This window comes from Dreissena polymorpha, chromosome 1 (genome assembly GCF_020536995.1).
Source record: "Dreissena polymorpha isolate Duluth1 chromosome 1, UMN_Dpol_1.0, whole genome shotgun sequence".
Taxonomy (NCBI): Eukaryota; Metazoa; Mollusca; class Bivalvia; order Myida; family Dreissenidae; genus Dreissena; species Dreissena polymorpha.
The window spans coordinates 186,692,230-186,720,193 of record NC_068355.1 but is presented as its reverse complement, the minus strand read 5'-3'; the positions used below and the strand labels follow the sequence as shown (position 1 = coordinate 186,720,193).

General features: G+C 35.3%; 1 protein-coding gene across 1 annotated transcript; it reads left to right on the top strand.

The window, feature by feature from the left end:
* Positions 1-232: 232 nt before the first annotated feature.
* On the top strand, positions 233-27,680 carry LOC127865076 (uncharacterized). The gene is made up of 5 exons (XM_052404964.1): positions 233-706; positions 8,089-8,898; positions 20,647-21,635; positions 22,580-22,773; positions 27,558-27,680. The coding sequence occupies exons 2-5, from the start codon at positions 8,564-8,566 to the stop codon at positions 27,678-27,680; spliced, it is 1,641 nt and encodes a 546-aa protein (XP_052260924.1). The 5' UTR covers positions 233-706; positions 8,089-8,563.
* Positions 27,681-27,964: the final 284 nt, after the last annotated feature.

Sequence of the window (27,964 nt, the reverse complement as noted above, 5' to 3'; positions counted from 1 at the left end):
GTTTATGTAAGCACCTACTTTAATATCATTATAATTACATGTTCATAACATGTCATTTATTAGAGCAATTAAAAGTGTGGTGTGTTAAATAATCTGGTTTAAAGTGTTTATCTACAAAGCCTTGTTTTGTGCAGTTTAAAGTAATCAATACACTCATAACCCAATAGTCAGGTGACAGTGTACATAGTTACACTGTTTACTCCTATCATACAAGCGCACTTTGACGGTAAACTTGGTTGCTGTTCAGTTCGAAATTTCGTATTACTTGCCTGTTTTTAATAACATTGTGTGTGTGTTTTTTTGTATGATATTTATTGTACACATGCTTGGACATAAATATTTCAATTGATTTTAGATTTTAAAATCTTGTTTGTTTAAAGTGACTTATCAAAATGGCGACATATGCAATTTCAAGACATTCTGCTGTGGTTAAATATTAATGTTGTACAATCTGCGATAACGACCGATCTGCAGAAGTAGATGCAGATTTTTACTGTAAAACATGTATTCACTCCCACAGACACCATGGGCGGTGGTTTTTTAAAAAATCTTCTTATGGAAAGGATAAAATTATGAAGTGGCCACTTCCTAAGAAGATGGAGAATTATCTTATAACATGCATCACACACACAAATGAAAAATTAACAATATTGTGCAATAGCCATAGTGAGTTGTGCTGCTCCAGATCTGTTGAGCTTAATCACAGGTACCTGATTATTAATATGTTGTTTATCACTATTATAAATAATGGTATTGTATGATGAAATTACTATCTTCCATAATTAGTCATTGAGATTATTGTTAGCAGTTGCTTTAATTTTATTTCCTAATCATTACATGCGTGTTATTTGTTGGTCAGCTGTTAATTTACTTACTGTTTGAAAAAGATTTTTATTTTATAATGCCATTTTTAAATTCAATTAAATAATAACTATACAGATGTAAATCAAATCTTCAATAACTTAATTCAAGAAAACCTAAATCATTGTCCCATTCTAATGTTATCCTTAACTATAAATGAACAAAATCAGTCAACTATTATCGACTATGATTTATAACATTTTTGCAGATAGAACAAACTTACATACATTTAATTAATGACCTGTCCGCAGACTTGGCTTTCAGGCTGCATCTTATATTAAACAATAAACCTTTTTATCAATGTATATATTTTATGTTCTCCAACCGGGTGGGAGCTTAATGTATCACTTTATTGATAATTAATATAAAGTTTGATTTCCAGTTTCGATGGAATTGAGTTAACTTGTGTGTAAATCAAGATTCTCCGCTTATTATATCTGTCATACTCCATGCTCGTCTGTCCATCCTTTTGTCTGTTTGACTCAGGTAACTAGTTTCTGGGTTAGACCTCAGAAAATAATGATCAGAATTGACAAAACAGTTGAAACCTTTTTAAAGGGTTGACAAGTTAACCTATTATCAAACAGTTAAAATATATCATAAAGGGACATGCACACAGATCCAAAAAAAATCCGCTTTGATTAAATTACGTTGAGTTTTTGCAGTTTGGTTAACAATAAGTAAGACAATATTATATGAAATTGTTCGTGTTTGCACACAATTTCATGAACAACTGAACCTATGTATATTAAATGGTGTAATGATTCTTCTGGACGTTATTAATACTTTGTAAAAATATCTGAAACATGTAAGCCAATATCATGTACTTTTTTTAGTCAGGTATACAAGAGTTGTGAGCATTTTGTGAGGTTGTTCTGGTCTGTTGATCTGTCAGTGAGTATATACATGTTGACCAAATCGTCTCAAAACCACAGGGTCCTAGATTGTTAGTTATTTTGCATGTAATACTTTAAGTGGTTCTCTGCTCAGTTTGTTTCAAATCATGTTGATGGGGTCAAAACTTTCCACCCCAAGTGATCAGATGTAGAAACACCTTTATTGTTAACTAAATAAACCTTAAAAAATCTTCTCTTAAACTGATATTTTGTGTGTAACAAAGAATGGTAGTCCTCTTCAAAGTTTGCTCAAATCACGAGTCTGTGGTCAAAACTTACCAAGCCTATGGGTCAAATGATTTATTTTGACTGATGTAGTAAATAACATTAAAAATTGTATTCTCTGAAAATACAAGGTCTGGGGTTTAATGTTTGGTGTTTAACATCGGAGGGGACTTAATTATGGTGTGCCCTCTGTGTGTCCGTGAGTCTGTGAGTCCATCAGTCTGTCACACTTGTCTGTCTGTCTGTCTGTCTGTCTGTCTGTCTGTCTGTCTGTCTGTCTGTCTGTCTGTCTGTCTGTCTGTCTGTCTGTCTGTCTGTCTTGTCAGTCAGTCAGTCAGTCAGTAAGATAGCAACTCATATTTGGCATGCATGTGTATCTCACAGAGCTGCACATTTCGAGTGGTGAAAAGTCAAGGTCATCCTTTAGGGTCAAAGGTCAAATATCATTGTATTTTTCTTACCTAAAACTTTAACCTTCGTTAAAGTTTGGTCCTTATTTTTTTATATTGAAGATAGCAAGTTGATATTTGGCATGCATTTGTATCTCATGGAGCTACATGTTTTGAGTGGTGAAAGGTCAAGGTCATCCTTCAAGGTCAAATGTCAAATTTATGGCTTGAAAGCGACGCATTAGGGGGCATTGTGTTTCTGACAAACACATCTCTTGTTTCATGAAACTTTTAACATGGACAAATGCAATATGGAGATTATGAACGTCATTTCATTTTGTTCCAACATGTACGTGAAGAATTCTGGTTGCTATTGCAACAAATACACTAGAAATATTGCTGAAATTAGAAATATTGCTGAAAATGGTGGATCCTGCGATAGCTTCAAAAGTTCTTCATATTTTTTCATGAAAATTGAAACATGGATTAATGGCAATATGGAAATTATGCATGTCATTTCATTTTCTTCCTACGTCAAAAATTCTGGTTGCTATGGCAACAAATATATAAAAAATCTGACAATGGTGGAAAAATTCTGACAATGCTGGGGCCAGTAGGGGACAATTATTGCTTGGCAGTAGTCTTGTTGAGTTTAATGTTTATAGTTAAAACATGTATTTGCTCTAATGCTGTTTCTGACCACATTATACTAAGGGCCTTTAGCATCTTTTTGTGGGGTGGAGAAGCATTGATTATATCTGATTGCATATGAGATTATGGATAGTGTGGTTAAGATTTCAAATACTTAAAGTAGAAAACAATACAAACACATAGAATTATGCTTTACGTACATGTACATGTATACCCATATAATATAATTTGTCTTAAAACTGTACAAATGTTAAACGATTATAATAAACAAATATGAAGATGTGCAAGTAAGGCTTAATATGTTCCTTAACATTGAACCCTATTTCAACAATAATTTTTGTATTTACGCTTCTCACAATTAAACAACATTATTTTTTGCTAAAATGGCCATTGATCTGGTTATGAACAGGGCTCAACATTAACCTCAAAACCAACTTGCCCTGCCGGGCAAGTACTTAGAAAATCTACTTGCCCTGAATGTAAAGCCACTTGCCCAAAAATGAAATATCACATTTAACTGTTAACCTCATATTTTTTAATAAAGATCAAAATGATACACCACAAAACCTTTTTTTATTTTTGCACATTTAACAAAATGATTACAGCAATTTAAGTCTAATTAAAGTCTAAATTTAATGCTCTTTGTTCTTTTTTGCACTTGCCTGGGCGGACAACTAGATTATAAAATAACTTGCCCGGACCCAACTTTTACTTGTCATGGGCAATAGGACAACTGTTAATGTTGAGCCCTGATGAAGAAAATCTCTTAACCAAAATATTGAGATGCTAATAGTGTAGGAGGAGATAGTGGCCAATGGGGGTTGGGATGGGGTCGAGTCAGAGATTTTCACTAATTTTAGCTTGACTATTATATATAAAATATATATATTGGAGCTTTCCTACTCACCCTGGCGTCGGCATTTCCATTCCCGTTAGCGTAAGTGTGCAAATGTTAAAGTTTGCGTACCACCTCAAATATTTCATTGTCCCTTCACATATTGCTTTCATATTTTGCATACTTCTTTACCAACATGACCCCAATTTATTAACAAGAGCAGACATCTGTTTCAAGCATTTTGTAAGAATTATGGCCCTTTTTTCACTTACAATATGCATATTATTATAAATCTATGTTAAAGTTTGCGTACTGCCCCAAATATTTCTTATGTCCCTGGACATATTGCTTTAATATTTTGCATACTTCTTTACCAACATTACCCCAACCTATAAACAAGAGCAGACAACTGTATCAAGCATTTTGTAAGAATTATGGCCCTTTTGTTACTTAGAATATGCATATTATTGATAAATCTATGGTAAAGTTTGCGTACCACCTCAAATATTTTTATTGTCCCTTGACATATTGCTTTCATATTTTGCAAACTTCTTTACCAACATGACCCCAACCTATAAACAAAAGCAGACAATTGTATCAAGCATTTGTAAGAATGATGGCCCTTTTTTATCCCCGCTGAAAAAAAATTCGGAGGGGATATAGTAATTGGTCCTGTCCGTCTGTCCATCCATCTGTCCATCCGTCTGTCCGTCCGGCTGAAACTTTGTCCGGAGCATAACTCCAAATCTATTCAATGGATTTACTTTAAACTTAGAATATAAACAGATGGCAACTAGGAGAAGTGCAGTGACCAAGAACCATAACTCTATCTACCTTAGTTTTTGAATTATCTCCCCTTTTATATGATTTAAAAGTAAATTTTTGTCCGGAGCATAACTCTAAATCTACTGAAGGGATTTACTTGAAACTTGAAATATAAACAAATGGCAACTAGGAGAAGTGCAGTGACCAAGAACCACAACTCTATCTACCTCAGTTTTTGAATTATCTCCCCTTTAATATAATTTTAAAGTACATTTTCGTCCGGAGCATAACTCTAAATCTACTGAAGGGATTTACTTGAAACTTGAAATATAAACAGATGGCAACTAGGAGAAATGCAGTGACCAAATACCATAACTCTATCTACATTATTTTTGAATAATCTCCCCTTTTATATAATTTTAAAGTAAATTTTTGTCCGGAGCTTTACTCTATTTCTACTGAAGGGATTTACTTGAAACTTGAAATATAAACAGATGGCAACAAGGGGAAGTGCAGTAACCAAGAACCACAACTCTATCTACCTCAGTTTTTGAATTATCTCCCCTTTTATATAATTTTAAAGTACATTTTCGTCCGGAGCATAACTCTAAATCTACAGAAGGGATTTACTTGAAACTTGAAATATAAACAGATGGCAACTAGGAGAAATGCAGTGACCAAATACCATAACTATATCTACATTATTTTTGAATTATCTCCCCTTTTATATAATTTTAAAGTAAATTTTTGTCCGGAGCTTTACTCTAAATCTACTGAAGGGATTTACTTGAAACTTGAAATATAAACAGATGGCAACTAGGGGAAGTGCAGTAACCAAGAACCACAACTCTATCTACCTTAGTTTTTGAATTATCTCCCCTTTTATATGATTTTAAAGTAATTTTTGTCCGGAGCATAACTCTAAATCTACTCAAGGGATTTACTTGAAACTTGAAATATAAACAGATGGCAATTAGGAGAAGTGCAGTGACCAAGAACCACAACTCTATCTACCTTAGTGTTTGAATTATCTCCCCTTTTATATGATTTTAAAGTACATTTTTGTCCGAAGCATAACTCTAAATATACAGAAGGGATTTACTTGAAACTTGAAATATAAACAGATGGCAACTAGGAGAAGTGCAGTGACCAAGAACCATAACTCTATCTACCTTTGTTTTTGAATTATCTTCCCTTTTATATAATTTTAAAGTAATTTTTTGTCCAGAGCATAACTCTAAATCTACTGAAGGGATTTACTTAAAACTTTAAATATAAACAGATGGCATGTAGGAAAAGTGCAATGACCAAGAACCATAACTCTATCTACCTTAGTTTTTGAATTATCTCCCCTTTTATATAACTTTAAAGTAAATTTTGTCCGGAGCATAACTATAAATGTACTAAAGGGATTTACTTGAAACTTGAAATATAAACATATGGCAACTAGGAGAAGTGCAGTGACCAAGAACCATAACTCTATCTACCTTAATTTTTTAATTATCTCCCCCTTTATATAATTTTAAAGTTAATTTTTGTCAGGAGCATAACTCTAAATCTGCTGAAGGGATTAATACTTGAAACTTCAAACTTAAACAGATGGCAAGTAGGAGAAGTGCAGTGACTAAGAACCATAATTCTATCTACCTTAGTGTTTGAATTATATCCCTTTATTTAATTTCAAAGTTAATTTTTGTCCGGAACATAATGAATCATCTCCCTTTATTTGTTTTTACAAATATTATTCTACTCTCTAAAACAAATGTTGTCATACAAGCAAACACATTTCGGCGGGGATTTGGCACTACTGTGACAAGCTCTTGTTGTCTTAGTTACTGAATATTTTGTTAAATTTTGTGTTTAGATCCACTTGACTTTTAAAGTATCAAAGCTATTGCTTTCAAACTGCAAATATTTTCTTACCATTATGAGGGTACTGTACCTGCCAAGTTCAATTTGACCTTGACCTTTGAATGACCATGACTCATAAGGTCAAGAGTAAATTTTAGTTCAATTGCCATAACTTCTTTATTTATGATAAGATTTTATTAATACTTTGACAAAACAACACTTAACTGAATACAACAATTGATTCCACCCGAACAATGCCCCACGCCCCAACCCAGAATTCCTGCCCCCCCTCCCCACCCAAAAACAATAAAAAAAAAAATATTTTTGAAAGATCATCTTATAATTGACAATACCCCACATTATACCCCCCTCAAATACAAAAATGTATTATGCTCCCCTTCGAAGAATAGGGGGTATATTGTTTTGCTCATGTCGGTCGGTCCGTCCACCATATGGTTTCCGGATGATAACTCAAGAACGCTTACACCTAAGATCATGAAACTTCATAGGAACATTGATCATAACTCGCAGATGACCCCTATTGATTTTCAGGTCACTAGGTCAAAGGTCAAGGTCGCTAGGTCGCCGTGGTGTAATGGATATGGTGTCTGCCTAGCGACCAGGACGTCACGGGTTCGATCCCCACCGTGGGAGCGTTCTTTAGATCTCCCCAAAGACACCAAGTACTGGTTCTAGGCCCAGGAAACAGACTCGAGAGCGTTTATATAAGCCTTGGGCTTTCGATGCAATCGAGCTAAAAATAAATAGGTTTAAACTAAAGGTCAAGGTCACACTGACTCGAACCAGTTAAATGGTTTCTGGATGATAACTCAAGAACGCTGACCCCTAGGATCATGAAACTTCATAGGTACATTGATCATGACTTGCAGATGACCCCTATTGATTTTCCGGTCACTAGGTCAAAGGTCAAGGTCACAGTGACTCAACTTTGAAAAATGGTTTCCAGATGATAATTCAAGAAAGCTTACGCCTAGGATCATGAAACTTCATAGGTACATTGATCATGACTCGAAGATGACCCCTATAGATTTTCAGGTCACTAGGTCAAAGGTCAAGGTCACGGCGACCAGAAATAGCAAAATGGTTTCTAGATGATAACTCAAGAACGCTTATGCCTAGGATCATGAAACTTCATAGGTACATTGATCATGACTCGCAGATGACCCCTATTGACTTTCAGGTCACTAGGTCAAAGGTCACAGTAACTTGACACAGTAAAATGGTTTCCGGATGATAACTCAAGAAAGCTTTCGCCTAGGATCACGAAACATCATAGGTACATTGATCATGAGTCGCAGACGACCCCTATTGATTTTCAGGTCACTAGGTCAAAGGTCAAGGTTACATTGCCAAAGAACGTATTCACTCAATGGCTGCCACTGCAACTGACAGCCCATATGGGGGGCATGCATGTTTTACAAACAGCCCTTGTTTTTAAGGTTTTGATGCTGCGTTTTGTGTATTTATGAATATTGTTGTCATTATTGTACCTGAATCTTATATGAGTAGTTGAGTCATATAAAATAAATGTTAAGGCCACTAGAACAGAACTATTGTTTTATTGTTTAGTATTTTATTGTTTTATATATTTCAGATCCTGATTTGTACTGAAGGATTAGCTGCTATTTGAATTCTCGTCTGTATGTACATTTTATTTCATTATGGACTGAAAAGCATTCCTACATTATTAAATGTAGTGAACTGTGAACTATCTTATTTATGATGTCTTGTTTATTGGGATACAACACAGCCGTAGCCATCCGGGTTACAGTATTATAGACTATTTTAACAGAATTATACTTTAACTACATGTACTTTAACATGTAAAACTTCATACACAAGAGTATCAAAATTGGCGACAGGTTCATTGTCTAATGTTGTGAAACGTTGGCCTATGGTTGAAAAGTTTTATTGTACATCTTGTGTTTGAATTTATCCGTGTTTCAGTGTTAATTTTAACTTCTAAGGTTGATAAACTTTTGGAACTAGCTTTATTGTTTTCATATTTCACAAGAAATATACTTGAACGATACGAACAAAAAGGTATTTACATTATAAACAGTAACAAAATGGCAACAGGTTCATTGTCTTCGGTTCCAAAACGTTTGCGTATGGTTGAAGACTTTTCTTGCACATGTTGTTTAGAGCAGAATCTTACGGAATCTGCAGACATTTATTGTGAACAATGTTTAAGGTTTTATTGTAAAAAATGTGTTATCCTGCATAGTCAGTTGTTTACAAAACATACAACATGCGGAAGGGGAGATATTCAGAAATGGCCAGTTCCAAAGGAGGTGGAGGATTTTCTCAGGAAGTGTGAGGTGCATGCGGATGAAACACTGACACAGTTTTGCCATGACCATGGTCAGCTGTGCTGCTCTGCATGTGTTGGAACAATTCACAGGTATCTCGCACATTTATATTCCTTTAGGTATTAATAATTAACAGCACTTCCGCTAGCTTTTTAGCTCACCTGAGCGATAGCTCGGGGTGAGCTATTGTGAACACTCAGCGTCCAGCGTCCGTCCGTCCGTAAACAATTTGTAAACATCTTCTTCTACTAAACCATTGAGCCAATTTCAACTAAATTTCATGTGGAGCATCCCTAGGTCATGGGACAAAAGAATTGTTAAAAAAAATTTGATCACATAATCAAGATGGCCACCATGACCATATATGGTAAAAACCTTAAAAAATCTTCTTGTTAGAAACCGCTCATCAGATTTTCAAAAAATTTCACAGGAATGACCTTTGAAGGCTCCCCTGAAAAAGTTGTTCAAAGAAATTTGATTCGTCAAAAAACATGGCCGCAGGAGCTCGTTGAACTTTGCATGTTTATTTGTTTTTGCCTATTTTGTGAAAACTTTCATTTGAATGATAATTTAATAATGCATACGCGGCCAACAGGGCACACTCTGAACAATATTACTGAAGCAACTGGTCTGTAATCCTAAATCTATAATTATCAGTCCAATGAAACATCATCCTTTTAGTAAAATACAGTGAATCAGTAAAAATATTATCAGAATTTGAGATTTTTTGTATATTTTGTATGTTAAATATTGTGTTAATGTTTAATTTTGTTAATTAAAATAGATGTAAGCAGGACAGGGGAGGTAATACACTACAGGGGTAACAAATGCAATGTTTTAATTTATTGTTACAGATTTGCCTTCCTTGTAATATATTATACTACTACTACTACTACTACCACTACTTCTACTACTACTACTACTACTACTACTACTACTACTACTACTACTACTACTACTACTACTACTACTACTATTTCTTCTGCTACCACCACCACCACCTACTACTTCTACTACTCTACTACTACTACTACTACAACTACTACTACTACTACTACTACTACTACTACTACTACTACTACTATTTCTTCTGCCACCACCACCACCACCATCACCACCACCACCACCACCACCACCATTCACAGTGCCAAAAAACGTATTCACACAATGGCTGCTACTACAACTTATAGCCCATATAGGGGGGCATGCATGTTTTACAAACAGCCCTTGTTATTTTGAACTCCACCTTCCCAGAATAGTTTAGTTCCTTTGGGTCTCAGGTGAGCGCCTTAGTGCCCATGGCCCTCTTGTATAGGTTGGAAGTCCTGACTACCAAACCATAAATTTTGGACGTCCCAAACATAAATTTTGAAGTCCCACTTTTATTATGCCCCCCTTCGAAGAAGAGGGGGTATATTGCTTTGCACATGTCGGTCGGTCTGTCGGTCCGTCCACCAGATGGTTTCCGGATGATAACTCAAGTACGCTTAGGCCTAGGATCATGAAGCTTCATAGGTACATTGATTATGACTCGCAGATGACCCCTATTGATTTTGAGGTCACTAGGTCAAACGTCAAGGTCACGGTGACCCGAAATAGTTAAATGGTTTTTGAATGATAACTCAAGAATGCATACGCCTAGGATCATGAAACTTCATGGGTAGATTGATCATGACTTGCAGATGACCCCTATTGATTTTGAGGTCACTAGGTCAAAGGTCAAGGTCACGGTGACCCGAAATAGTAAAATGGTTTCCGGATGATAACTCGAGAACGCATATGCCAAGGATCATGAAACTTCATGGGTAGATTGATCATAACTCGCAGTTGACCCCTTGATTTTCAGGTCACTAGGTCATAGGTCAAGGTCACAGTGACAAAAATCGTATTCACACAATGGCTGCCACTACAACGGACAGCCCATATGGGGGGCATGCATGTTTTACAAACAGCCCTTGTTATAACTATTGTTTGGCTATGTGTATATAAATTAGTTTCATTTGTTTATATTATACAGGTGATATCGCTAATCATTACCCGATAATCGCGTATATTCCAGTTTTAAAGGAAATTCCGGTAAATATTTACGATAAAAGTGCTCAAGACACACACACATTCGCAATTATTCTTAAGTATCAAGTACATTTTGGCGTTTGTTACCATTTAAAGGTGTGATGAAATAACGCCCAATCGGGTCGGTTTTTTCCCCCATTGAACACGCATAAATCGCCTGACGTGATGAATGTTTTTATACAACACAAAATACACCCAAACATTCCATGCAATGTTGTACATGTCTGCATAATTTTCGCGCGCTTTTTATGGAGACAAAGGATATTTTAGCACTGTTTATTTGACGCTAGAATTTGTTAATGTAGCATTAGCATTAAAATTCGGAAGTGTGTTGCGGATTACAAATTTAAGAAAGCTCATTTCAGAATCAAACGAAACATTAACATTGTGCGTAATTTATTCAACGATAATTTGTTGAAGCGCACTTAGTGCCATATCGCTTATTAAAACGTGAAAATAATTAATATGAAAGTAGCATAAATCTAGGTTTCTATGCTACACAAATGTACATGTAGGTGTATATCTTTTCACTCAATCTGCCGCGTATGTATGCGGCGGATTTACTCTGTGAAAGTAGGCGAGGTTAAAACAGACTGCGTCATTGCGCAGATCGATGCCAAGTGCCTCAGCAATACGCCCGTGAACACTCGACACGCCCGCCGCAAACTAAATTTTGGGCCGTGGCGTACATGTAGCCGCAGATTATGTTTGTTCTGCGTTGGCTGTAATGTAGATCAAGCATCTAAAAAAAATGAAACCACTTCTGTCATATTAACATAGTATAATTTAAAAACTGTAAACTGTAAGCGGATGCTCAACACTACGCTTCTACAGACAAATATTGTATGAAATAAATATTATTTATTACCAAAATAGTTTTTTTTATAGTTGGTCAATGTTAATTTGGAGTAGACAGATAATACTATTCACAAATTGGTTTCATACATTAAAACAATTGTTCCACAAAGTACATAGCATAAAGGGATATGCTATATGGTTTTCAACACATGTCAATTGTTTAAGGATAACATTTTTTCGGGTCAGGACACCGTCAGGTAAAAAAAACCTTCAAAGTGCTAACTGCAAAAGTTGTATGGCCATAATTGGTATATAAGTTGCTATTGAAATTTTGCTGATGACAAGTGTTATTGTATATTATGTTCGAATGCTTTTACAAACATATTACACTACTGCGATTTTTGCCTAATCACCGACACTCTGTGGTCATTATTTATTTTGGGTGAAAAATTATCGCGATCTCGTGCGTTTCATCACGTTAGGTCGAGCATGATCACCGTGTATGCTATAAATATCATCTCCGCGGTGATTCACCGCGATTCACCCCGTTCACGGTCAACGCAGTGAAGAACGATTTTCCTACGTTACATGTACATGTCTAATCTTCACAAAGATTATAGCAATATGGGATTATTAACATTGTTGGTAGATATAAGTGAGTAGCCTTTTTTAAATTTCAACATGTATTTCACACCCATGTCCCTGACAGGTTATTTTTTACTTTTTAAATGCTGCGTATAAAACAAAACAGTGTTTGCACCTAGCTAGCTGTATGATACCGCAACTGGAAGAGTGATAATTGCGTTATTGGTATGCAATTAACAGTTTGAAGCCATGGAGAACTCATAACTGATTGTAATGTCAGCGATTTTCCTTGTCCAATTGGGAAAAGTACCTGTACCGGTCCAATTGGGAAAAATTGAGTAGTGAAAACCTCAAAATTGGGAAAAATCGAGTCGTGAAATCCTTAAATTGGGAAAATCGCGTCGTGAAGTTTGGGTCTTATTGAATGCATCATAAAGTTCAAACTAAATTGAACATGCCCATTAAAATAATCATTTGCAGGCATGCCTTAATGACCATTACTTAAAGTAATAAAGTTGATATAAATAACAAAATATTATATAGAAGACACAAAATCAATTACTAGTTGTTTTAATCTCTTATAAAGCAATGTCTCTCGCTTTCATTTTTTTGAAAATTTCAACAATCTTTGATGTTTGATCATCACTCAGTTGCTGGCATCCCTCTCTGCACAGCATCATTAGAGCTGTCAATGTGTCCTGTGATAGATGGTTCCGATTGGTCGTGCAAAGATTGTTCATTAGACTGAACAACCTTTCCACAGAGGCAGTGCTGGAGGGCATTTTAAACTACGATAAGGTTTCAAACCGACGTCAAACAGTACGCTGGCTGCCTGACAAAAGAACCGCAAACAGTAACGACTCTATTGATTGAACGCGCTGAATAATAAAACCCGATATTAATCGAGCGCGTAGTTACACACAACTATACGATTTCCTTTGTTCGCTTGCCGAAAGTTGGGTTTTGTTACGAAACTTTCGATCGTTTTGAGAAAAAATTCGGACGCGGATTGGGATTTTTTCAGATGCCGATTTGGAATTTGGGAATTTTTGCTCGATTGGGAAAGTACCGTTTACCGGTACTTTATAAAGAAGGAGGAAAATCGCTGAATGTAATCGTTGTATTTTCTCCGAGTCTCTCGATTCCCTGATACCGGTACATACGTTTCAACTGTCTCAATCACATTCATCCAACTTCTTCCGTCTTTATCCATTGCTCGATAATCCCGCATATGCCCTATTTCCATTTTAAAAGCAAATTCTGGTTAATATTGATGATATAGAGTCCTAAAGAATGTCATACACGCTGTATTGTAACCGTTGCACTAAGTTCCTTCATTATTGAAACAATTATTGTATTGTATACTGACTACACACTTAAGTGTCATGTTCATTTCATGATCTTCTTCAACGACCAATAAACAACTTTATTTATATTTAGATTAAATGCAACATGTACACATCATTTTCTGGGAATCAAGAAAGTGAGTTTATTTTGTGAAAATAAACCAATATCTGTTTATTGAAATTGTCAAACTTTTATATGTATATATATATATATATATATATATATATATATATATATATATATATATATATATATATATATATATATATATATATATATATATATATATATTAGCAATTCTAATGAAAATAAATATCGTTATTTTAAATGTTTTAAGCAATTTAAGTCTTTCTCTGAGAGCATAATGGGAATTTACTGTGTGAGCTACTTCAAAATGTTAACAGCTATACAATCATTGTTTTGACAGACAATGCGTGCTTATCTTAAGTTTGTTTCTGGTAATACACCGGATATTGGATGTTTGGGGCTCGATTGGATAATAAAACAAAGATGCAGTCGGCGGTTTTCAGTAGAACTTTTGTACAAACCAACCAGGGCTCAACATTAACCTAAAAACCAACTTGCCCTGCTGGGCAAGAACTTAAAAAATTACTTGCCCTGAACGTAAAGCCACTTGCCCAAACAGGAAATATCACATTAACTTTAAACCTCTAATAAAGATCAAAATGATACACCACAAAACCTTTTTTGATTTTTGAACATTTAACAAAATGATTAGAGCAATTAAAGTGTAATTTAAGTCTAAATTAAATGCTCTTTGTTCTTTTTTGCACTTGCCCAGGCGGACAACTAGATTATAAAATAACTTGCCTGGACCCAACTTTTACTTGCCAGGAGCAATAGGACAACCATTAATGTAGCAACCCCAGATAATCTCCGATAATCCCACATTTTATCTGGAAAACTGTGAAAAGTCTACACCGCCTGTGGCATTTTGGAGATTAAAATTACATTTGTGAATGAATATTTTTATAATTGGTCTCATTTTAAAGCTAATAAAATTCTCTACAAAATGCATGTTTTACTTTTGTATTTTACCCACTATAACCCAGTTTTATCTGTTAATAAACAATAAATATTATGTTTTTTCGCTGTTGCGCGTGATTATCAACTTTCATGCACTCGGCGCGTGGCACATGTACTCTTTGTTCCTATTCACGGGTGACTTAAACTTTATGAATATTAATGATATTGACGAATCCATTTAGAAAAGGTCACGACCTCCATTCATGACTTTGATGCAAATTTTTAAGTTCATCCGAACCGAAGATATAGTCCCCTAAAGTGTCGCCGATTTTTTACAAAAAGTACTGATTTCCGAACTATGCATCATATATCATATTGTAGGGAATGTTCTGAAGTTTAATTTGATATAAAAATCTTTTGTCGGAAACAATAGGAACCCTCCCGCATTTTAAGCCGAACGTAGTAATTTATTCAAATTTACTCCGGTCACGCGGCGACCTCACTTTTCACCTTTGACCGCCATTTTGATTAACTGATTACGCATCGTAAACACGTTTTTCTATCGACAATTTTGAGCATGTTACCGATAGAAAACATCTTCATGTGGTTCAACTTTATTCTAAATACAAAGGTGAGTTCTAGAAACCTTGATTTTGACTCGATTAATTATTTATTTCAGTGCAAATATGTAATTTCGATGTAAGGACGGGCACTTGCTCGTGCGATCGAATCGTAGGAAAACCAACCCCGTGTTACTGTTATGAAATGCCCTCAAAGGTGTTTTTATCCGTAAATTATATGTATGAAAATAAGTTTTCTTAAGTATCTAAACAATCGTTGACATGATTAAATCGATAAATTTGCCCCGACGTTGTAGAAATTGTCCAAATGTGCATATCCCCACTGGCCTGTGAGAATGTTTTTGCACTGTAAAAGTTGCATATTAACATGATTTATACATGTACTGATGATGTAGGTCTGACTTTTCTTTCCTTTTTTTCAGTAGATCTAGGAAGTCAATGGCAGACTACCCAGGACCATTATGTCATGAAAATGGTATAACAACCTCTCTTTAGAAGAAGGCAGAAACCTTGTAGCCTATAAACAGGCAGAAGAATGGACTCATTCTTGAAATAAATACTTTTATAGAAAAAATGGGGAAATTTCAACTGTGTTGTTCAATTTACTGTGTCATCTTAACCCTTCATTCAAAGCATCAACAGAAAAATATGTCAAAACCAAAGTTTCAAGAACATGTGACCAGAAAAAAAACTTGTCAATTTAAAGAAAAGTGCCCGGTGAAAAAATGTGAAAGACTTGATGAATCTAAATGCAGAATTTTAAATTGTAATGCATATGTTGCAATTGCATACCAGGATGCTTGGTATCCTGGTATGGATTTTGAAGTTAAAGATAAAGAAAACTTCGTGGTTAAATTCATGACTACCACCAGAAAACTTGGCCAGTACAAATGGCCTCTACGAGAAGACATTCAGACGGTTCAGAAACAATTCCTAATTTCTGCTGGATTTGTGCCCGACTGTTTGAATTTTGAATGGTTATGGAATGTGAAATAGGCACCTACAAAAGACAACATATATAACATATATAAGAAATATTCATAGATTTATTTCAAGGATTAGAAAGTTATAGAATGTGTGCATGTCCCCGTCCCAAAACGATGAAAAGACATTCCGCCCGCCCCCCCCCCCCAAACACCTGTGAAAATTTGATTAGAGAGTTAAGACTAAATTAGTTAAATTTGCTTTTAAAAACCTGTTTCCATTTTAAGTAATTCCAATATTGCTTTTGAGTGAATAAATGTGTTAATTGTAGATATTTTAGCCTGATGCCTTTCGAAAAAAAGATAATGTCTCTAATAAAATTATGTCTCTAATAAAATTATGTATATGCTTCCTAAATGTGTTGATCATTACCATGTGTGTATTAATAACTAAAAGGGTTTATAATACTTTAATGAACAGAGTATACATTGATCTACAAATGTTCCAAATTTCATGAAGATATCTCTAAAAATAAAAAAAGTTATGGCAATTTTACTATGTAAAAATGTATGAACTTGAATTTCCGGTGCCGCGAATGTCGCGCTTCCTTGTTCACTTTATATAGGGAGAAAATTCAGAATTTGTGCGCATTTTAGCAATATTCAAATTTCTATAACTTTTTTATTTTTTAAGATATTTTAAAAAGAAAAACTGTTCTGAAAAGCTCTTAAAGAGCTCTTTTCAAATATGCAATTGCCTTTAAAAACAGATGTTGATGAAAAATTAGCTGGGGTTGCTACATTAATGTTGAGCCCTGCCAACTTAATCAACAGTGCACATGCTTATCTAACATTTAAGGATCATTCAACACGGGTCCAAGCAGCTTGCATGGACCATAATACACAGTCCTATGGTTACATTTAGTAGCACACGTGGTCAGAAACTAACAAGTTCGAGTAATAAAGCAAAGAGATTATGATCTGAAAAATTGCAAAACAAACAAACAAACAAACACGTCTTAATGCCGAGCTAAGCCTTTATTTGTCAGTCAGCATTCCGCTGAAACATGACTGGCATGTATGTGCCCCGACCCGATATCGAACCAGGGAGATCTGGATTTTAACGCAGGCGTCTTATCCACTGAGCTACGGAGGCATGGGGTCCGAAATGAAACAGAATGCCACCAAATCAAACGATTCACCGCCTAATTTTAAGTGTAACAAACTATGTTTGAAACATTTAAAATAACGATAATTCCGAACGATCACAGCTTCCATTTTCAAAAGTATAGGCTGTTCAACATTGCTCGAGAAATTGTAAAGACAAACGATTAGTAATGTTCCATTAAATGAATTTTACACGCTTCTATTTTATTAAATAGATCTAGCAGCCCAATGGCGATTGGAGAAGCGTACATCACCTGAAGCAATGTGTAAATTTAAATTTAGATGCACATGTAAGTCATTTTCTGAAAATCAGGACGAAGTGAAAGTATTAATTTTTGCAAATAAACCAACATTTGATTTTATTCAAATGGTCAACATTATTTATATATATGTGTCGTCTGTGTATTTGAGCAATTCTCAAGCAAATAGATATCGTTTATTTCGACGTTTAAAGCGAGTCTCGTTTCCGATATTAAACTATAAAAATTTCCTCGGTATGGTTACTGACCTACACAATCATTGACAGATGACATCCGATGGTAATTGTATGAAGTATGCAGAGAAGCTGACGAAATGTTAAAACAATCGCGTCGAAGTAAAAATATCAGGTTATTATCTGTACCTGTTTCTTTCGGAGTGAATACTTGTTGTGGCTGCGGAGAAACTTCGAGAACAAAAGAATCTGTAGCCGCGAATTTTGTTGGTTTTGCTTGAGCCGTACTGTACAATTGTTATTTCAACAAATAAAGATATTGTTTGTAAAAATCAGGATTCGACATTCAGCAAGTACGGTGTTTATTTTCATATTGGAATACATTTTCGCGATCTAATGTGATCGTCAATAGTGATGACATTAGTTAATAAGTTGAAATTTAAATCTAGTTGTCACCGCGAATCAAGGCGATTTGCGGTGTTTTCGCAATGATTCTACAGCTGATCTTTATCGCCAGATGGTCGCAGTGAAATCACCGTGAATCAACCACAGAGTGGATTCACCGCAATTTGCGGCGAATCACTGCGATTTGCCATGTCGGCCCTAAAGCGGTGGTCGGTGATTTAGGCAAAAATCGCGGGGCGCGTAGTGTACGCTTATATCTTGCTTATTTTCTGAAAACTTTCAAAATATTCTTGTCCTTAACTCTAGGACATAGGGCTACCACATTTCGTATGTAGTGAGATACAGTAGTCCTCTACAAAGTTTGCTCAAATTATGCCCCTGGGGTTAAATTTGACCTAGCCCAGGGAGTCACAAAAGTGTACATTTGCTTAAATAGGGCCTATATTTAAGTATTTGCACACGCCAAGAATATTTTCAGCCTTTTTCAGCAGTAGAGCGATACAGGGCCATAATGGCCCTCTTGTACTTGTTTGTTAACTTGCAGAAAATGCACTTCTTAAAAAAAAAGAATGACTTTGCCTTTCTTTTTGGAAATTTTCAGACAGCAATTTGGAATTTCGTAGTTTTTCTTCAATTGGGAAAGTTTACCTTTTATAGGTACTTTATAAAGAAGAAGAAAAATCGCTGGGTTGCATTTGATAAGACGCTTATCACAGGCTAGAATGTTAATACTCAGACTTTATTTAGAAATAGAGGACCAGTTTGTAAGAAGCAGGGTTATTTTGCTTTGCATCTGTTCTTTAGTCTGTTGGTCCGTAGACCAATTGTGTTCCACAGTATATCTAGGGAATGCTTTGACCTACAGCCAGGCTACATGTTTTATGTTTACATTGAGGAAAATTAAGAGGTCAATCCATTTTAAGGTCAATAGGTCAAAGGTCACAGAAGATTATAACATGAAATTATAAAGATTTAGTAGTCAGTTTTAGTTCCTGTTATACCCATAATAATATTATAAGCAGATTTTCAATGATGATAAAAGTTTTATTACAGTACTGCTATTATTAAATGCATTTAATCATTGAATTTTAACCCATTTAAGACAACTGCATTAATGTCAAAAAAATATGAAGAAACATATGGAGTTGCACGAGTTTACCTGACAATTAAAATGTCACGTTGACTCAACTTAGAAAAATGGTTTTCGGATGATTACTCAAGAATGCTTACGCCTAGGATCATGAAACTTCATATGTACATTGATCATCACTGGCAGATGACCCCTATTGATTTTCAGGTAACTAGGTCAAAGGTCAAGGTCACAGTGACTCTAAACAGTAAAATTGTTTCCTGATGATAACTCAAGAATCATTAGGAACATTTTGAACAAACATATTGTTTGCACACGCTAACCTGACCATTCAAACATTTAACAATGGCGTCTTTACTTTTCCACAAATAGATCACATGACAACAACAAAAGCAAAAGAATCAAAAGAGGTTAAATAACAACAACAAATATTGGGAGATAGTAGACCAGGTCGCATGTCATAAGTCGCTCATCACAGGCTAGACTGGACATACTGAGTTTGGGAATAGACATTAAATATACGTCATGCTAGTTTTTTGTGGGATGGAAGAGCATTAATGATCTTTTCTTGCATGTGTTATTATGGATAGTGTGGTCAAGGTGTACAATGATACTAAAACTGAAAACAATATTAACTACTAGAAATGTATTCTTAGTACATGGATACCTCTACAATCCAATTTGTCCCACAACTGCACAAATCTCTTTAAATTATGAACAAACATGGAGTTGCACAAGTTAACCTGACAATTACTATGTTACTGTAGAAGTATCCCTCTATTTGAGTAACGCTTCTCACAATTGAAAAATTATTATTGTTTGGTTAAAGGGATTGTCACATAACTCTTCTTATGTAAAAAAAAACTTTAAAAAAATATCAAGGTGCATAATTTCACATGGTGGGCTATACTTTAAGAATATTTCATCCCTCTATCAGCTGTACTCTTTGAGTTACTCACAACACAATTTTAAATGTGATTTCTTTGCTAAACAGGGCCATAACTCTGGGTATGTTGAAAAAGACATATCAAACTATGCATGTGGGTAAAATTACACAATGATAAATATTTATGTAAAGTGATAGTCCTCTTGTAGCAAGCAATACTGTTTATTTTACACTGCACATATGTTAAAATGTCATTTTTGTATAAATATAAGACATTACTACAATTATGATGAAAACAACAGAAACAACATATAGAAGTGCGCATTAGCTCACATGCCTGGTTACTGTACTTGTTAAGTTGCAGGAATACATGTGGAGTTATATACAACAGAAAAGTCACGCAGATGGATGGAAAAGTGCAAATCTATATACCCCATATTAAGCCCAAGAAGCGTTAATTTATTGTCCATGTATGTTTTTATTTGACACTTTATACTTGTTTGAAGCATTTCATAATATCACTGACTATTCCTTGGTATGTACATGTATTACTTGTTTATTTCAGCCAGTGCAGTAAAGTGACCCAGATTTCGGAGCTGACCAACACGCAGCCCTCAGGCCTAGAGGGGCTGTCAGTGGAGCTGGAAACTGTCCTGGGGGAAATTAAAACCCTGCAGATCAGTCAGGAGGCCAGCATTCAGTCATTGCAGAGAACATACAATGAACATAGGGAAGTTATGATAGAGCAAATGTGTGGCAATTTAAATACTTTTATAGATGAATGTGATAATAATTCTGTGGGAACATCAGGCGGAAATGAGCAATATTTAAAAGAAGAGATGTGTAGGAGTGTTCTCTCTATCGTGAATGAATTTGATAATATTACTGCGAAGGAACTTAACGAGATGAGAGATGAAGTTATAAGCATTAAAGGGTCAGTTACAAGTTCTATGCATAAATGCACCAGTCTTCACAATGACTTGTCACATTTCCATGAAATTGTTGAGAAAATTGGAGATCATAAGCAGCTCTGCCTTATAGCCAGCATAAAATGTAAGCATATAATACAGCAGGCACTGACTTTGCTGGGAAAGTCAGGCAAGGCGTTTAATTTCCAGAGTAATGCTAAGCACAATGTGAGAATACCAAGTGATTCAGGTGAATGTAGTATCACAGGCGTATGTGTTCTGACTGATGGGCAGGTGCTGATCGCAGACTGGAATAATAAGAGGTTAAAGCTGCTGAACCAGCAGTACCAGGTGGTGAGTCACTGTGATGTGACTGTATATGTAAGGGACATGTGTCAGATCACACCCAGTGAGGTTGCTGTGGCTGTGAATGATTATGTTAGCAAAACACATAATGTCAAGTTTGTCACAGTCACCCAGAGCCAGCTCACTCTTGGCAGGAAGCTTGAGTTACAACATGGATGTACAGGTATAGCCTGCCATCAGGGAGAACTGTTTATCTGCTCTGGTACTGCTCTGTTCAAGTACACACTATATGGCAAACAGCTCTGCAGACTCTATGAAGATGAATCTGCTTATGACACAGGTAAGAATCATGGTGAATTCATCTTGATAACATACCTATTATGTACAGGGATTTTTCTAGCCATTCTGAGAAAAGGAGTTTAGTCAAATTGTGTTATTTTAAATCCATACAATGACAAATTTGGGAATTTTTATCGACTAAATAACCGAGTTGGGATTTATTTTTTTAATCAACAAATATTGACCCATTAGGCCATTATCTTATTATTTTGAAAAAAAAATCTTATAAATTTTAGTAATATACTTTGTGAGATGATTATAAAATAAAATTCAGATGTAATAGCAGAAAACCCGCTGATGTATTATAAAATATTTGATATATAATTCATATGTGCCCTTTGAATGCTACAGGACATTGTAGCCAAAAGAAGATTCACTATTATTGATTTATAAACATGAGTAATGAAGTATTTTGACTGTCACTACATGACATGTCTATAAATAGAAACTGTGTTCCTGGGAGAGAGACACTTTCTGACCCTGTCTTAATTTTGTGGTTGTTAAATGATTGTACATGTACAATATGTTTACCTGTTGATTGAACTGAGCAATTGTTTTTGTATGTGTAATTCTTTCCATCTGTGTAATTTTGCTTCAATTCATATTTTACTCACCAGTCGCATTTCAACATGTCAAACGTTTACACAATAGCTCTGCTACTGAAGTTTATTGTCACGCTTAACTATTGAATCATTGAAATGTATGCATATATTTCAGATGTGTAAAGGCCTCTTTATAGCAACATATGCGTAATACAATGTCACTGCAGTATGTTTAATAAGATTATTTAACATTGACAGTAATTCAATATCTTGATGTTACTCTGTTTTGCAGTATACAAGTGTGCTGTGAGTCCCACAGGAGACAGGCTGTACATCACCAGCTTACAGCAGAACAAGCTTCTCACCCTGGCCAGGGATGGCACACTCCTGGCTACATACTCAGACCCAGCACTAGGGTGGCTACGTGGTCTACATGTGACCCCTGCAGGCCAGGTGCTGGTCTGTGGAGACCATTTCCACACTGTAGTACAGGTGGGCTGGGAGGGAGAGAGTAAGCTGGCTACGCTGGCTACTCAGAAGGATGGAGTGAGGAGGCCACAGTCAGTCTGCTACTGCAGCACCACATCATCCATCATTGTGGGACAGTACTGGGACGACAACATCCTGGTGTTCAGAGTGGAATAGTGTGTACATGTATGTATTAGTTGTTGTAATTAGTGATTAGTATTTCAATGACCATGTGTTGGTTAGCATACGAACATAGTAGTGTGTGATGTTACAATACAACATTGTGTGTGTAGTTAAAGATACAAATAATTTATGTGCACATATTGTTATCTGATTACACAATGTGAGGGTTTTTGTTTTGAACATTAGATCTAACGAATATTATGTTATGTTGTTATAACGTTTGTGTCATTATGGTCCTAGAATTAGTTCTTGTAAACTTTGCATAAAAAAACAAAGCATTTGAACTGAACATGTAATATTTGTACATATATGCACATGTACAAAGCAACAGATGCTATTTATAGACTTTCATTTCTATAAACACCATGCCATGTAAGAAATGTATATGGGTGAATACTTTTTTAATAAAATATGACATTGTTTAAGTAATCTTTGGAGGAGTATATATTGTTTGGAGGAGTATATATTGATATTGTACGCAATGTTTACAGAAAGGTAACACTTGATGTAAGATTTATTAATTTGCCATATTTAAAGCTGTTGAAAATTTGTTATTGAGTTTCATTACATTTATATAATCGTGTGTGTGTTAATTACATTTTTTATGAATTTGTTTGAGTCCTAAATATACATACAAGAAATACATCAAGCTATTTTGCTGCTACAGTGGCTGCTGAGTCAGGACAACGATGCTGAGGATGTGGTGGACAAGAATGACCTGAATACGCAGAAGGTAACATAGACCCTTTGTCAGACCTTTTCTTTGTCATTTGGGGAAAAAATGTCATCGTGGGTTTGGAATATTTTCCTGTGAAAAGTCAATTGATTTGGGAAAAACTAATTTAATATCATTCTTTCTCATATATCAAATGATATGAATAAAATCATTTTATGATAGTTATATACTTTTATATCTAATTGAAATTTGATTGAGATATAATAATTATAATGCATAAAAACAGGAACATCACGTCAGACAATTTACGCGTGTTTAGTGGAAAAAAACGCCCAGATTGGACGTTTTTTATCACATCTTTACACAGTAACATATATGCCAAAATTTGACAACAAATGGTGAATGTTTGTGTTTCTTGGAAATTTTGAGCACTTTAATCGTAAATATTTATCAGAATGTCCTTTTAATAATGGAATATACGGGAGTATCGGGTAATGAGTAGCAACAGTAAAAGTAGTAAGTTGGCAGTAATAGATAAAAAGTATGGTTTCATACAAATGTAATAAGGAATCAATCGAGACGCGATTATGGGTATCTATGCAGAAAAGGGTTAAAACAATTTTTGTTAAATCTCGTTATTAATGACTTAATTGCTGTTTTTTTCTTGAAGAGTCATAACGCACCGTCATAATGTCATTTCACTCTGAAGAACATAATGAATTTACATAAAGTAAAATATCCTTAAATTGTTTGTATATTGTAAATATGGTAAAATATCCTCTTAAATTGTTTGTATATTAAAATGTACATACATTGTATGGTAAAATATCCTCTTAAATCGTTTGTATATTGCAAAATCATTGATATTCCTCCTCATCAAATTTTGGTGATTACAAAAGTATTTCATGGACATATTATTAGTTAATGTGTGGATTACTCAGTTTGAAAAAAGAAATGAGGAATTTGTGTCAGTTCATTTCCTGTGTGTTTGTGATAAATTTGTGGATCGGTAAAACCTTAAAATCAACAATAAATAGCCCCAAACGCATAATAATGGTTTTACAGTGTTACCTCTGTATTAAAAATGCTAAATATGAAGTGGACAAGAATATGATATGATTTCATAGAAGTTAAAATTGGGTCTTTTCTTTTATGTATCATGTTTACAGTGTTGAGTTTGTATAAAGTTGTGAGATATTTAGTTAAGCATTGAATGCCTTGGTTCTATAGAGCCTGTTTGCAAGGAGGTGTTAAGTTCTTGATGTGTATACTGTGTTATTGTTTTTATGCCCCCATTTCGAAGAAAAGGGGGTATATAGTTTTCGCACTGTCCGTCGGTCGGTCAGTCACACTTTTCGTGTCCGCTCTCTAATTCAAATAGTTTTCATCCGATCTTTACCAAACATGGTCAGAAGTTGTATTCAGATAATATCTAGGTCAAGTTCGAATATAGGTCATGCCGGGTCAAAAACTGGGTCACGGGGTCACTTAGTGCATTTCAAGAATTTAGCATGGTGTCCGCTCTCTAATTGAAGTAGTTTTCATCTGATCTTTACTAAACTTGGTCAGAAGTTGTATCAAGACAATATCTAGGTCAAGTTCGAATATGGGTCATGCTGGGTCAAAAACTAGGTCACTGGGTCACTTAGTGCATTTCAAGGATTTAGCATGGTGTCCGCTCTATAATTGAAGTAGTTTTCATCTGATCTTTACTAAACTTGGTAAGAAGTTGTATCAAGACAATATCTAAGTCGAGTTCGAATATGGGTCATACCCGGTCAAAAACTAGGTCACGGGGTCACTTAGTGCATTTCAAGGATTAAGCATGTTGTCCGCTCTTTAGTTTATGTGGCTTTCTGATTTATTTTGATAGTCTTAGACATTTTTATGCCCCCGAAGGAGGGCATATTGTGATAGGACTGTCCGTCCGTCTGTCCGTCACACTTTACGTTAGATTTTCAAAAATGCTCTTCTATGTCGCTTCAGATAGCAATTTCATATTTGGCATGCATGTGTATATGGACAAGGCCTTTCCATACGCAACCAAATTTTGACCCCTGTGACCTTGACCTTGAACTTAGAATCCGCGTTTAGGTTCGAAATCTGCGTTTAGGATTTGAAAAAAGCTAATAACTTCTATGTCCCTTGAGATATAACCTTCATATTTGGTATGCATGTGTATACGGACAAGGCCTTTCCATAAGCACGCAAATTTTGACCCCTGTGACCTTGAACTTAGGGTCCGCGTTTAGGTTTCGAAATCTGTGTTTAGGTTTCGAAAAAAGCTCATAACTTCTATCAAGCATTTTTAGGGGGACATAAGTCATCCTATGGTGACAGCTCTTGTTTTGTCAATTATAGGGGCCAAAATCGGCCCCATAACAAATGCTGGAACTATGTATTTTTCCCAAACAACTTCCTAAAATTCCCAATTGAAGGTAAAGTAAAAGAAATTTGTCTAGCGGAAAGTGTTGTCCCTGAAAGCCTGTGTGGCTGTATAGGCTTATCTGGGCAGACACTTGGTGCACACTTTATAAAGCCTTGTTTTCTAGGAATGAGGCTCAAAGTAAATCCCCCTACAGTCTGTTACAGAGTTGTACAAGATGATACCAGGTGAGCCTTGTTATGGGAAAAGGGTGCTTAATGCATGTTTTGTATCATCCACAGATTAGCCTGTGCAGTGCGCACTTAGAATTATCAGGGATAATGCTTTCCATTTTTGAGGAAATTTCCGCTTTAAAGAAATTATTTCTAAACAAAAATCATGTCTTGGTGGAAAGTGTCGTCTCAAGTTAGCCTGTGTGGACTGCACAGGCTAATGTAGTCCTATACATATTCATTAAGCCCAGTTGTCCGGAATATGGCTCAAGTTTAGTCTGCTTCCAGTCTGTTGGTATTTGTAAATTCTGATTAGAACAAATATGGTATGAAAACCACTATGATTAAAAACTGGTAATTGAGACATCGGTGTACATATAAATGCAAATTTAACATACATATTGAGCAAGTCTAATAGTAGCTCACAATTTCCCAATTTAACATAGTTTGCCATTTTTTAAGAGTTGGCTACTCATTTTTTCACAAAATTGAAAATTTCGAGCCACATTTTGTTCACAAAATATCATATCAAACACAGTTAATGTTTAAAAACACTTGGACAAATATTGTTTTGTTATTGGTAACTATGAAAATATAGATTTATGGGCGTCATCAAAGTACAGGCAAACTAGTATTGTAATATGTTAGTTATTAAGGGCAAATGGCCTGTAACATAATTTTTACTCAAAGGTTTATGTGAAAAAAAGCCTTTTCTTTCCATCTCTATAAAGTACACGTAATAGGCACTTCCTTATATGCAAGTGGACTAATAAAATGAGCACTGAAACAAACATTTCAACAAAAACGCATGTCAAAAAATATATTTTGATTGGATTTGTGCAAATAAGTTCCATGCAATTAAAAAGACCTATAATTCCCAAATTAAAAAATAGATTTTTCCCGATGTTTGATATTATTACGCTAATTTTCCTCATTGCTGTGGTACAGATACTTTTTATGTCCCCCACTATAGTTGTGAGGGACATATTGTTTTTGCCCTGTCTGTTGGTTGATTGGTTGGTTGGTTGGTTGGTCTGTTGGTTGGTTGGTCTGTTTGCGCCAACTTTAACATTTTGCAATAACTTTTGCTATATTGAATATAGCAACTTGATATTTGGCATGCACGTGTATCTTGTGGAGCTGCAAATTTTGAGTGGTGAAAGGTCAAGGCCATCCTTCAAGGTGAGAGGTCAAATATATGTGGCCCAAATCGCTTATTTTATGAATACTTTTGCAATATTGAAGATAGCAACTTGATATTTGGCATGCATGTGTATCTCATAGAGCTGCACATTTTGAGTGGTGAAAGGTCAAGGTCATCCTTCAAGGTCAAACGTCATATAGGTGGACATAGTGTTTCACAAACACATCTTGTTTCAATTTGACAAAAAAATTGCTGGTGTATTACTAATTTACTAGTTCAAAAGACTTTATATTGGTTTTCTCAATGTTACAGCAACTGCTAATCACAGAAGACAAAGGAGTAGTGAAAGGCTCAATCAAATCAAAGTCCAGCAATGTGAGGGTGACACAGCCTTTCCATGTCCTCGTATTGCAACATGAAGAACATTTTAGCTGAAACTAACAAGGGAGAGAACTGTAGATCTGCACCAGCAGTGAGTTGATGCCCTTAAGTTGTTAAATGTTTTATTTATTATGCCCCCCTTCGAAGAAGAGGGTGTATATTGCTTTGCTCATGTCGGTCGGTCTGTCGGTCGGTCCGTCCAACAGGTGGTTGTCAGACGATAACTCAAGAATGCTTGAGCCTAGGATCATGAAACTTCATAGGTACATTGATCATGACTCGCAGATGACCCCTATTGATTTTGAGGTCACTAGATCAAAGGTCTAGGTCACGGTGAC

Excerpts from the sequence above, each read along its gene's own strand:
- LOC127865076 (XM_052404964.1), top strand. The coding sequence starts at position 8,564 with ATGGCAACAGGTTCATTGTCTTCGGTTCCAAAACGTTTGCGTATGGTT. Across the intron at positions 21,636-22,579 it reads TGAATCTGCTTATGACACAG|ACCCAGCACTAGGGTGGCTA; the intron begins GTAAGAATCATG and ends CTACATACTCAG. Across the intron at positions 22,774-27,557 it reads GCACCACATCATCCATCATT|CAACTGCTAATCACAGAAGA; the intron begins GTGGGACAGTAC and ends TCAATGTTACAG.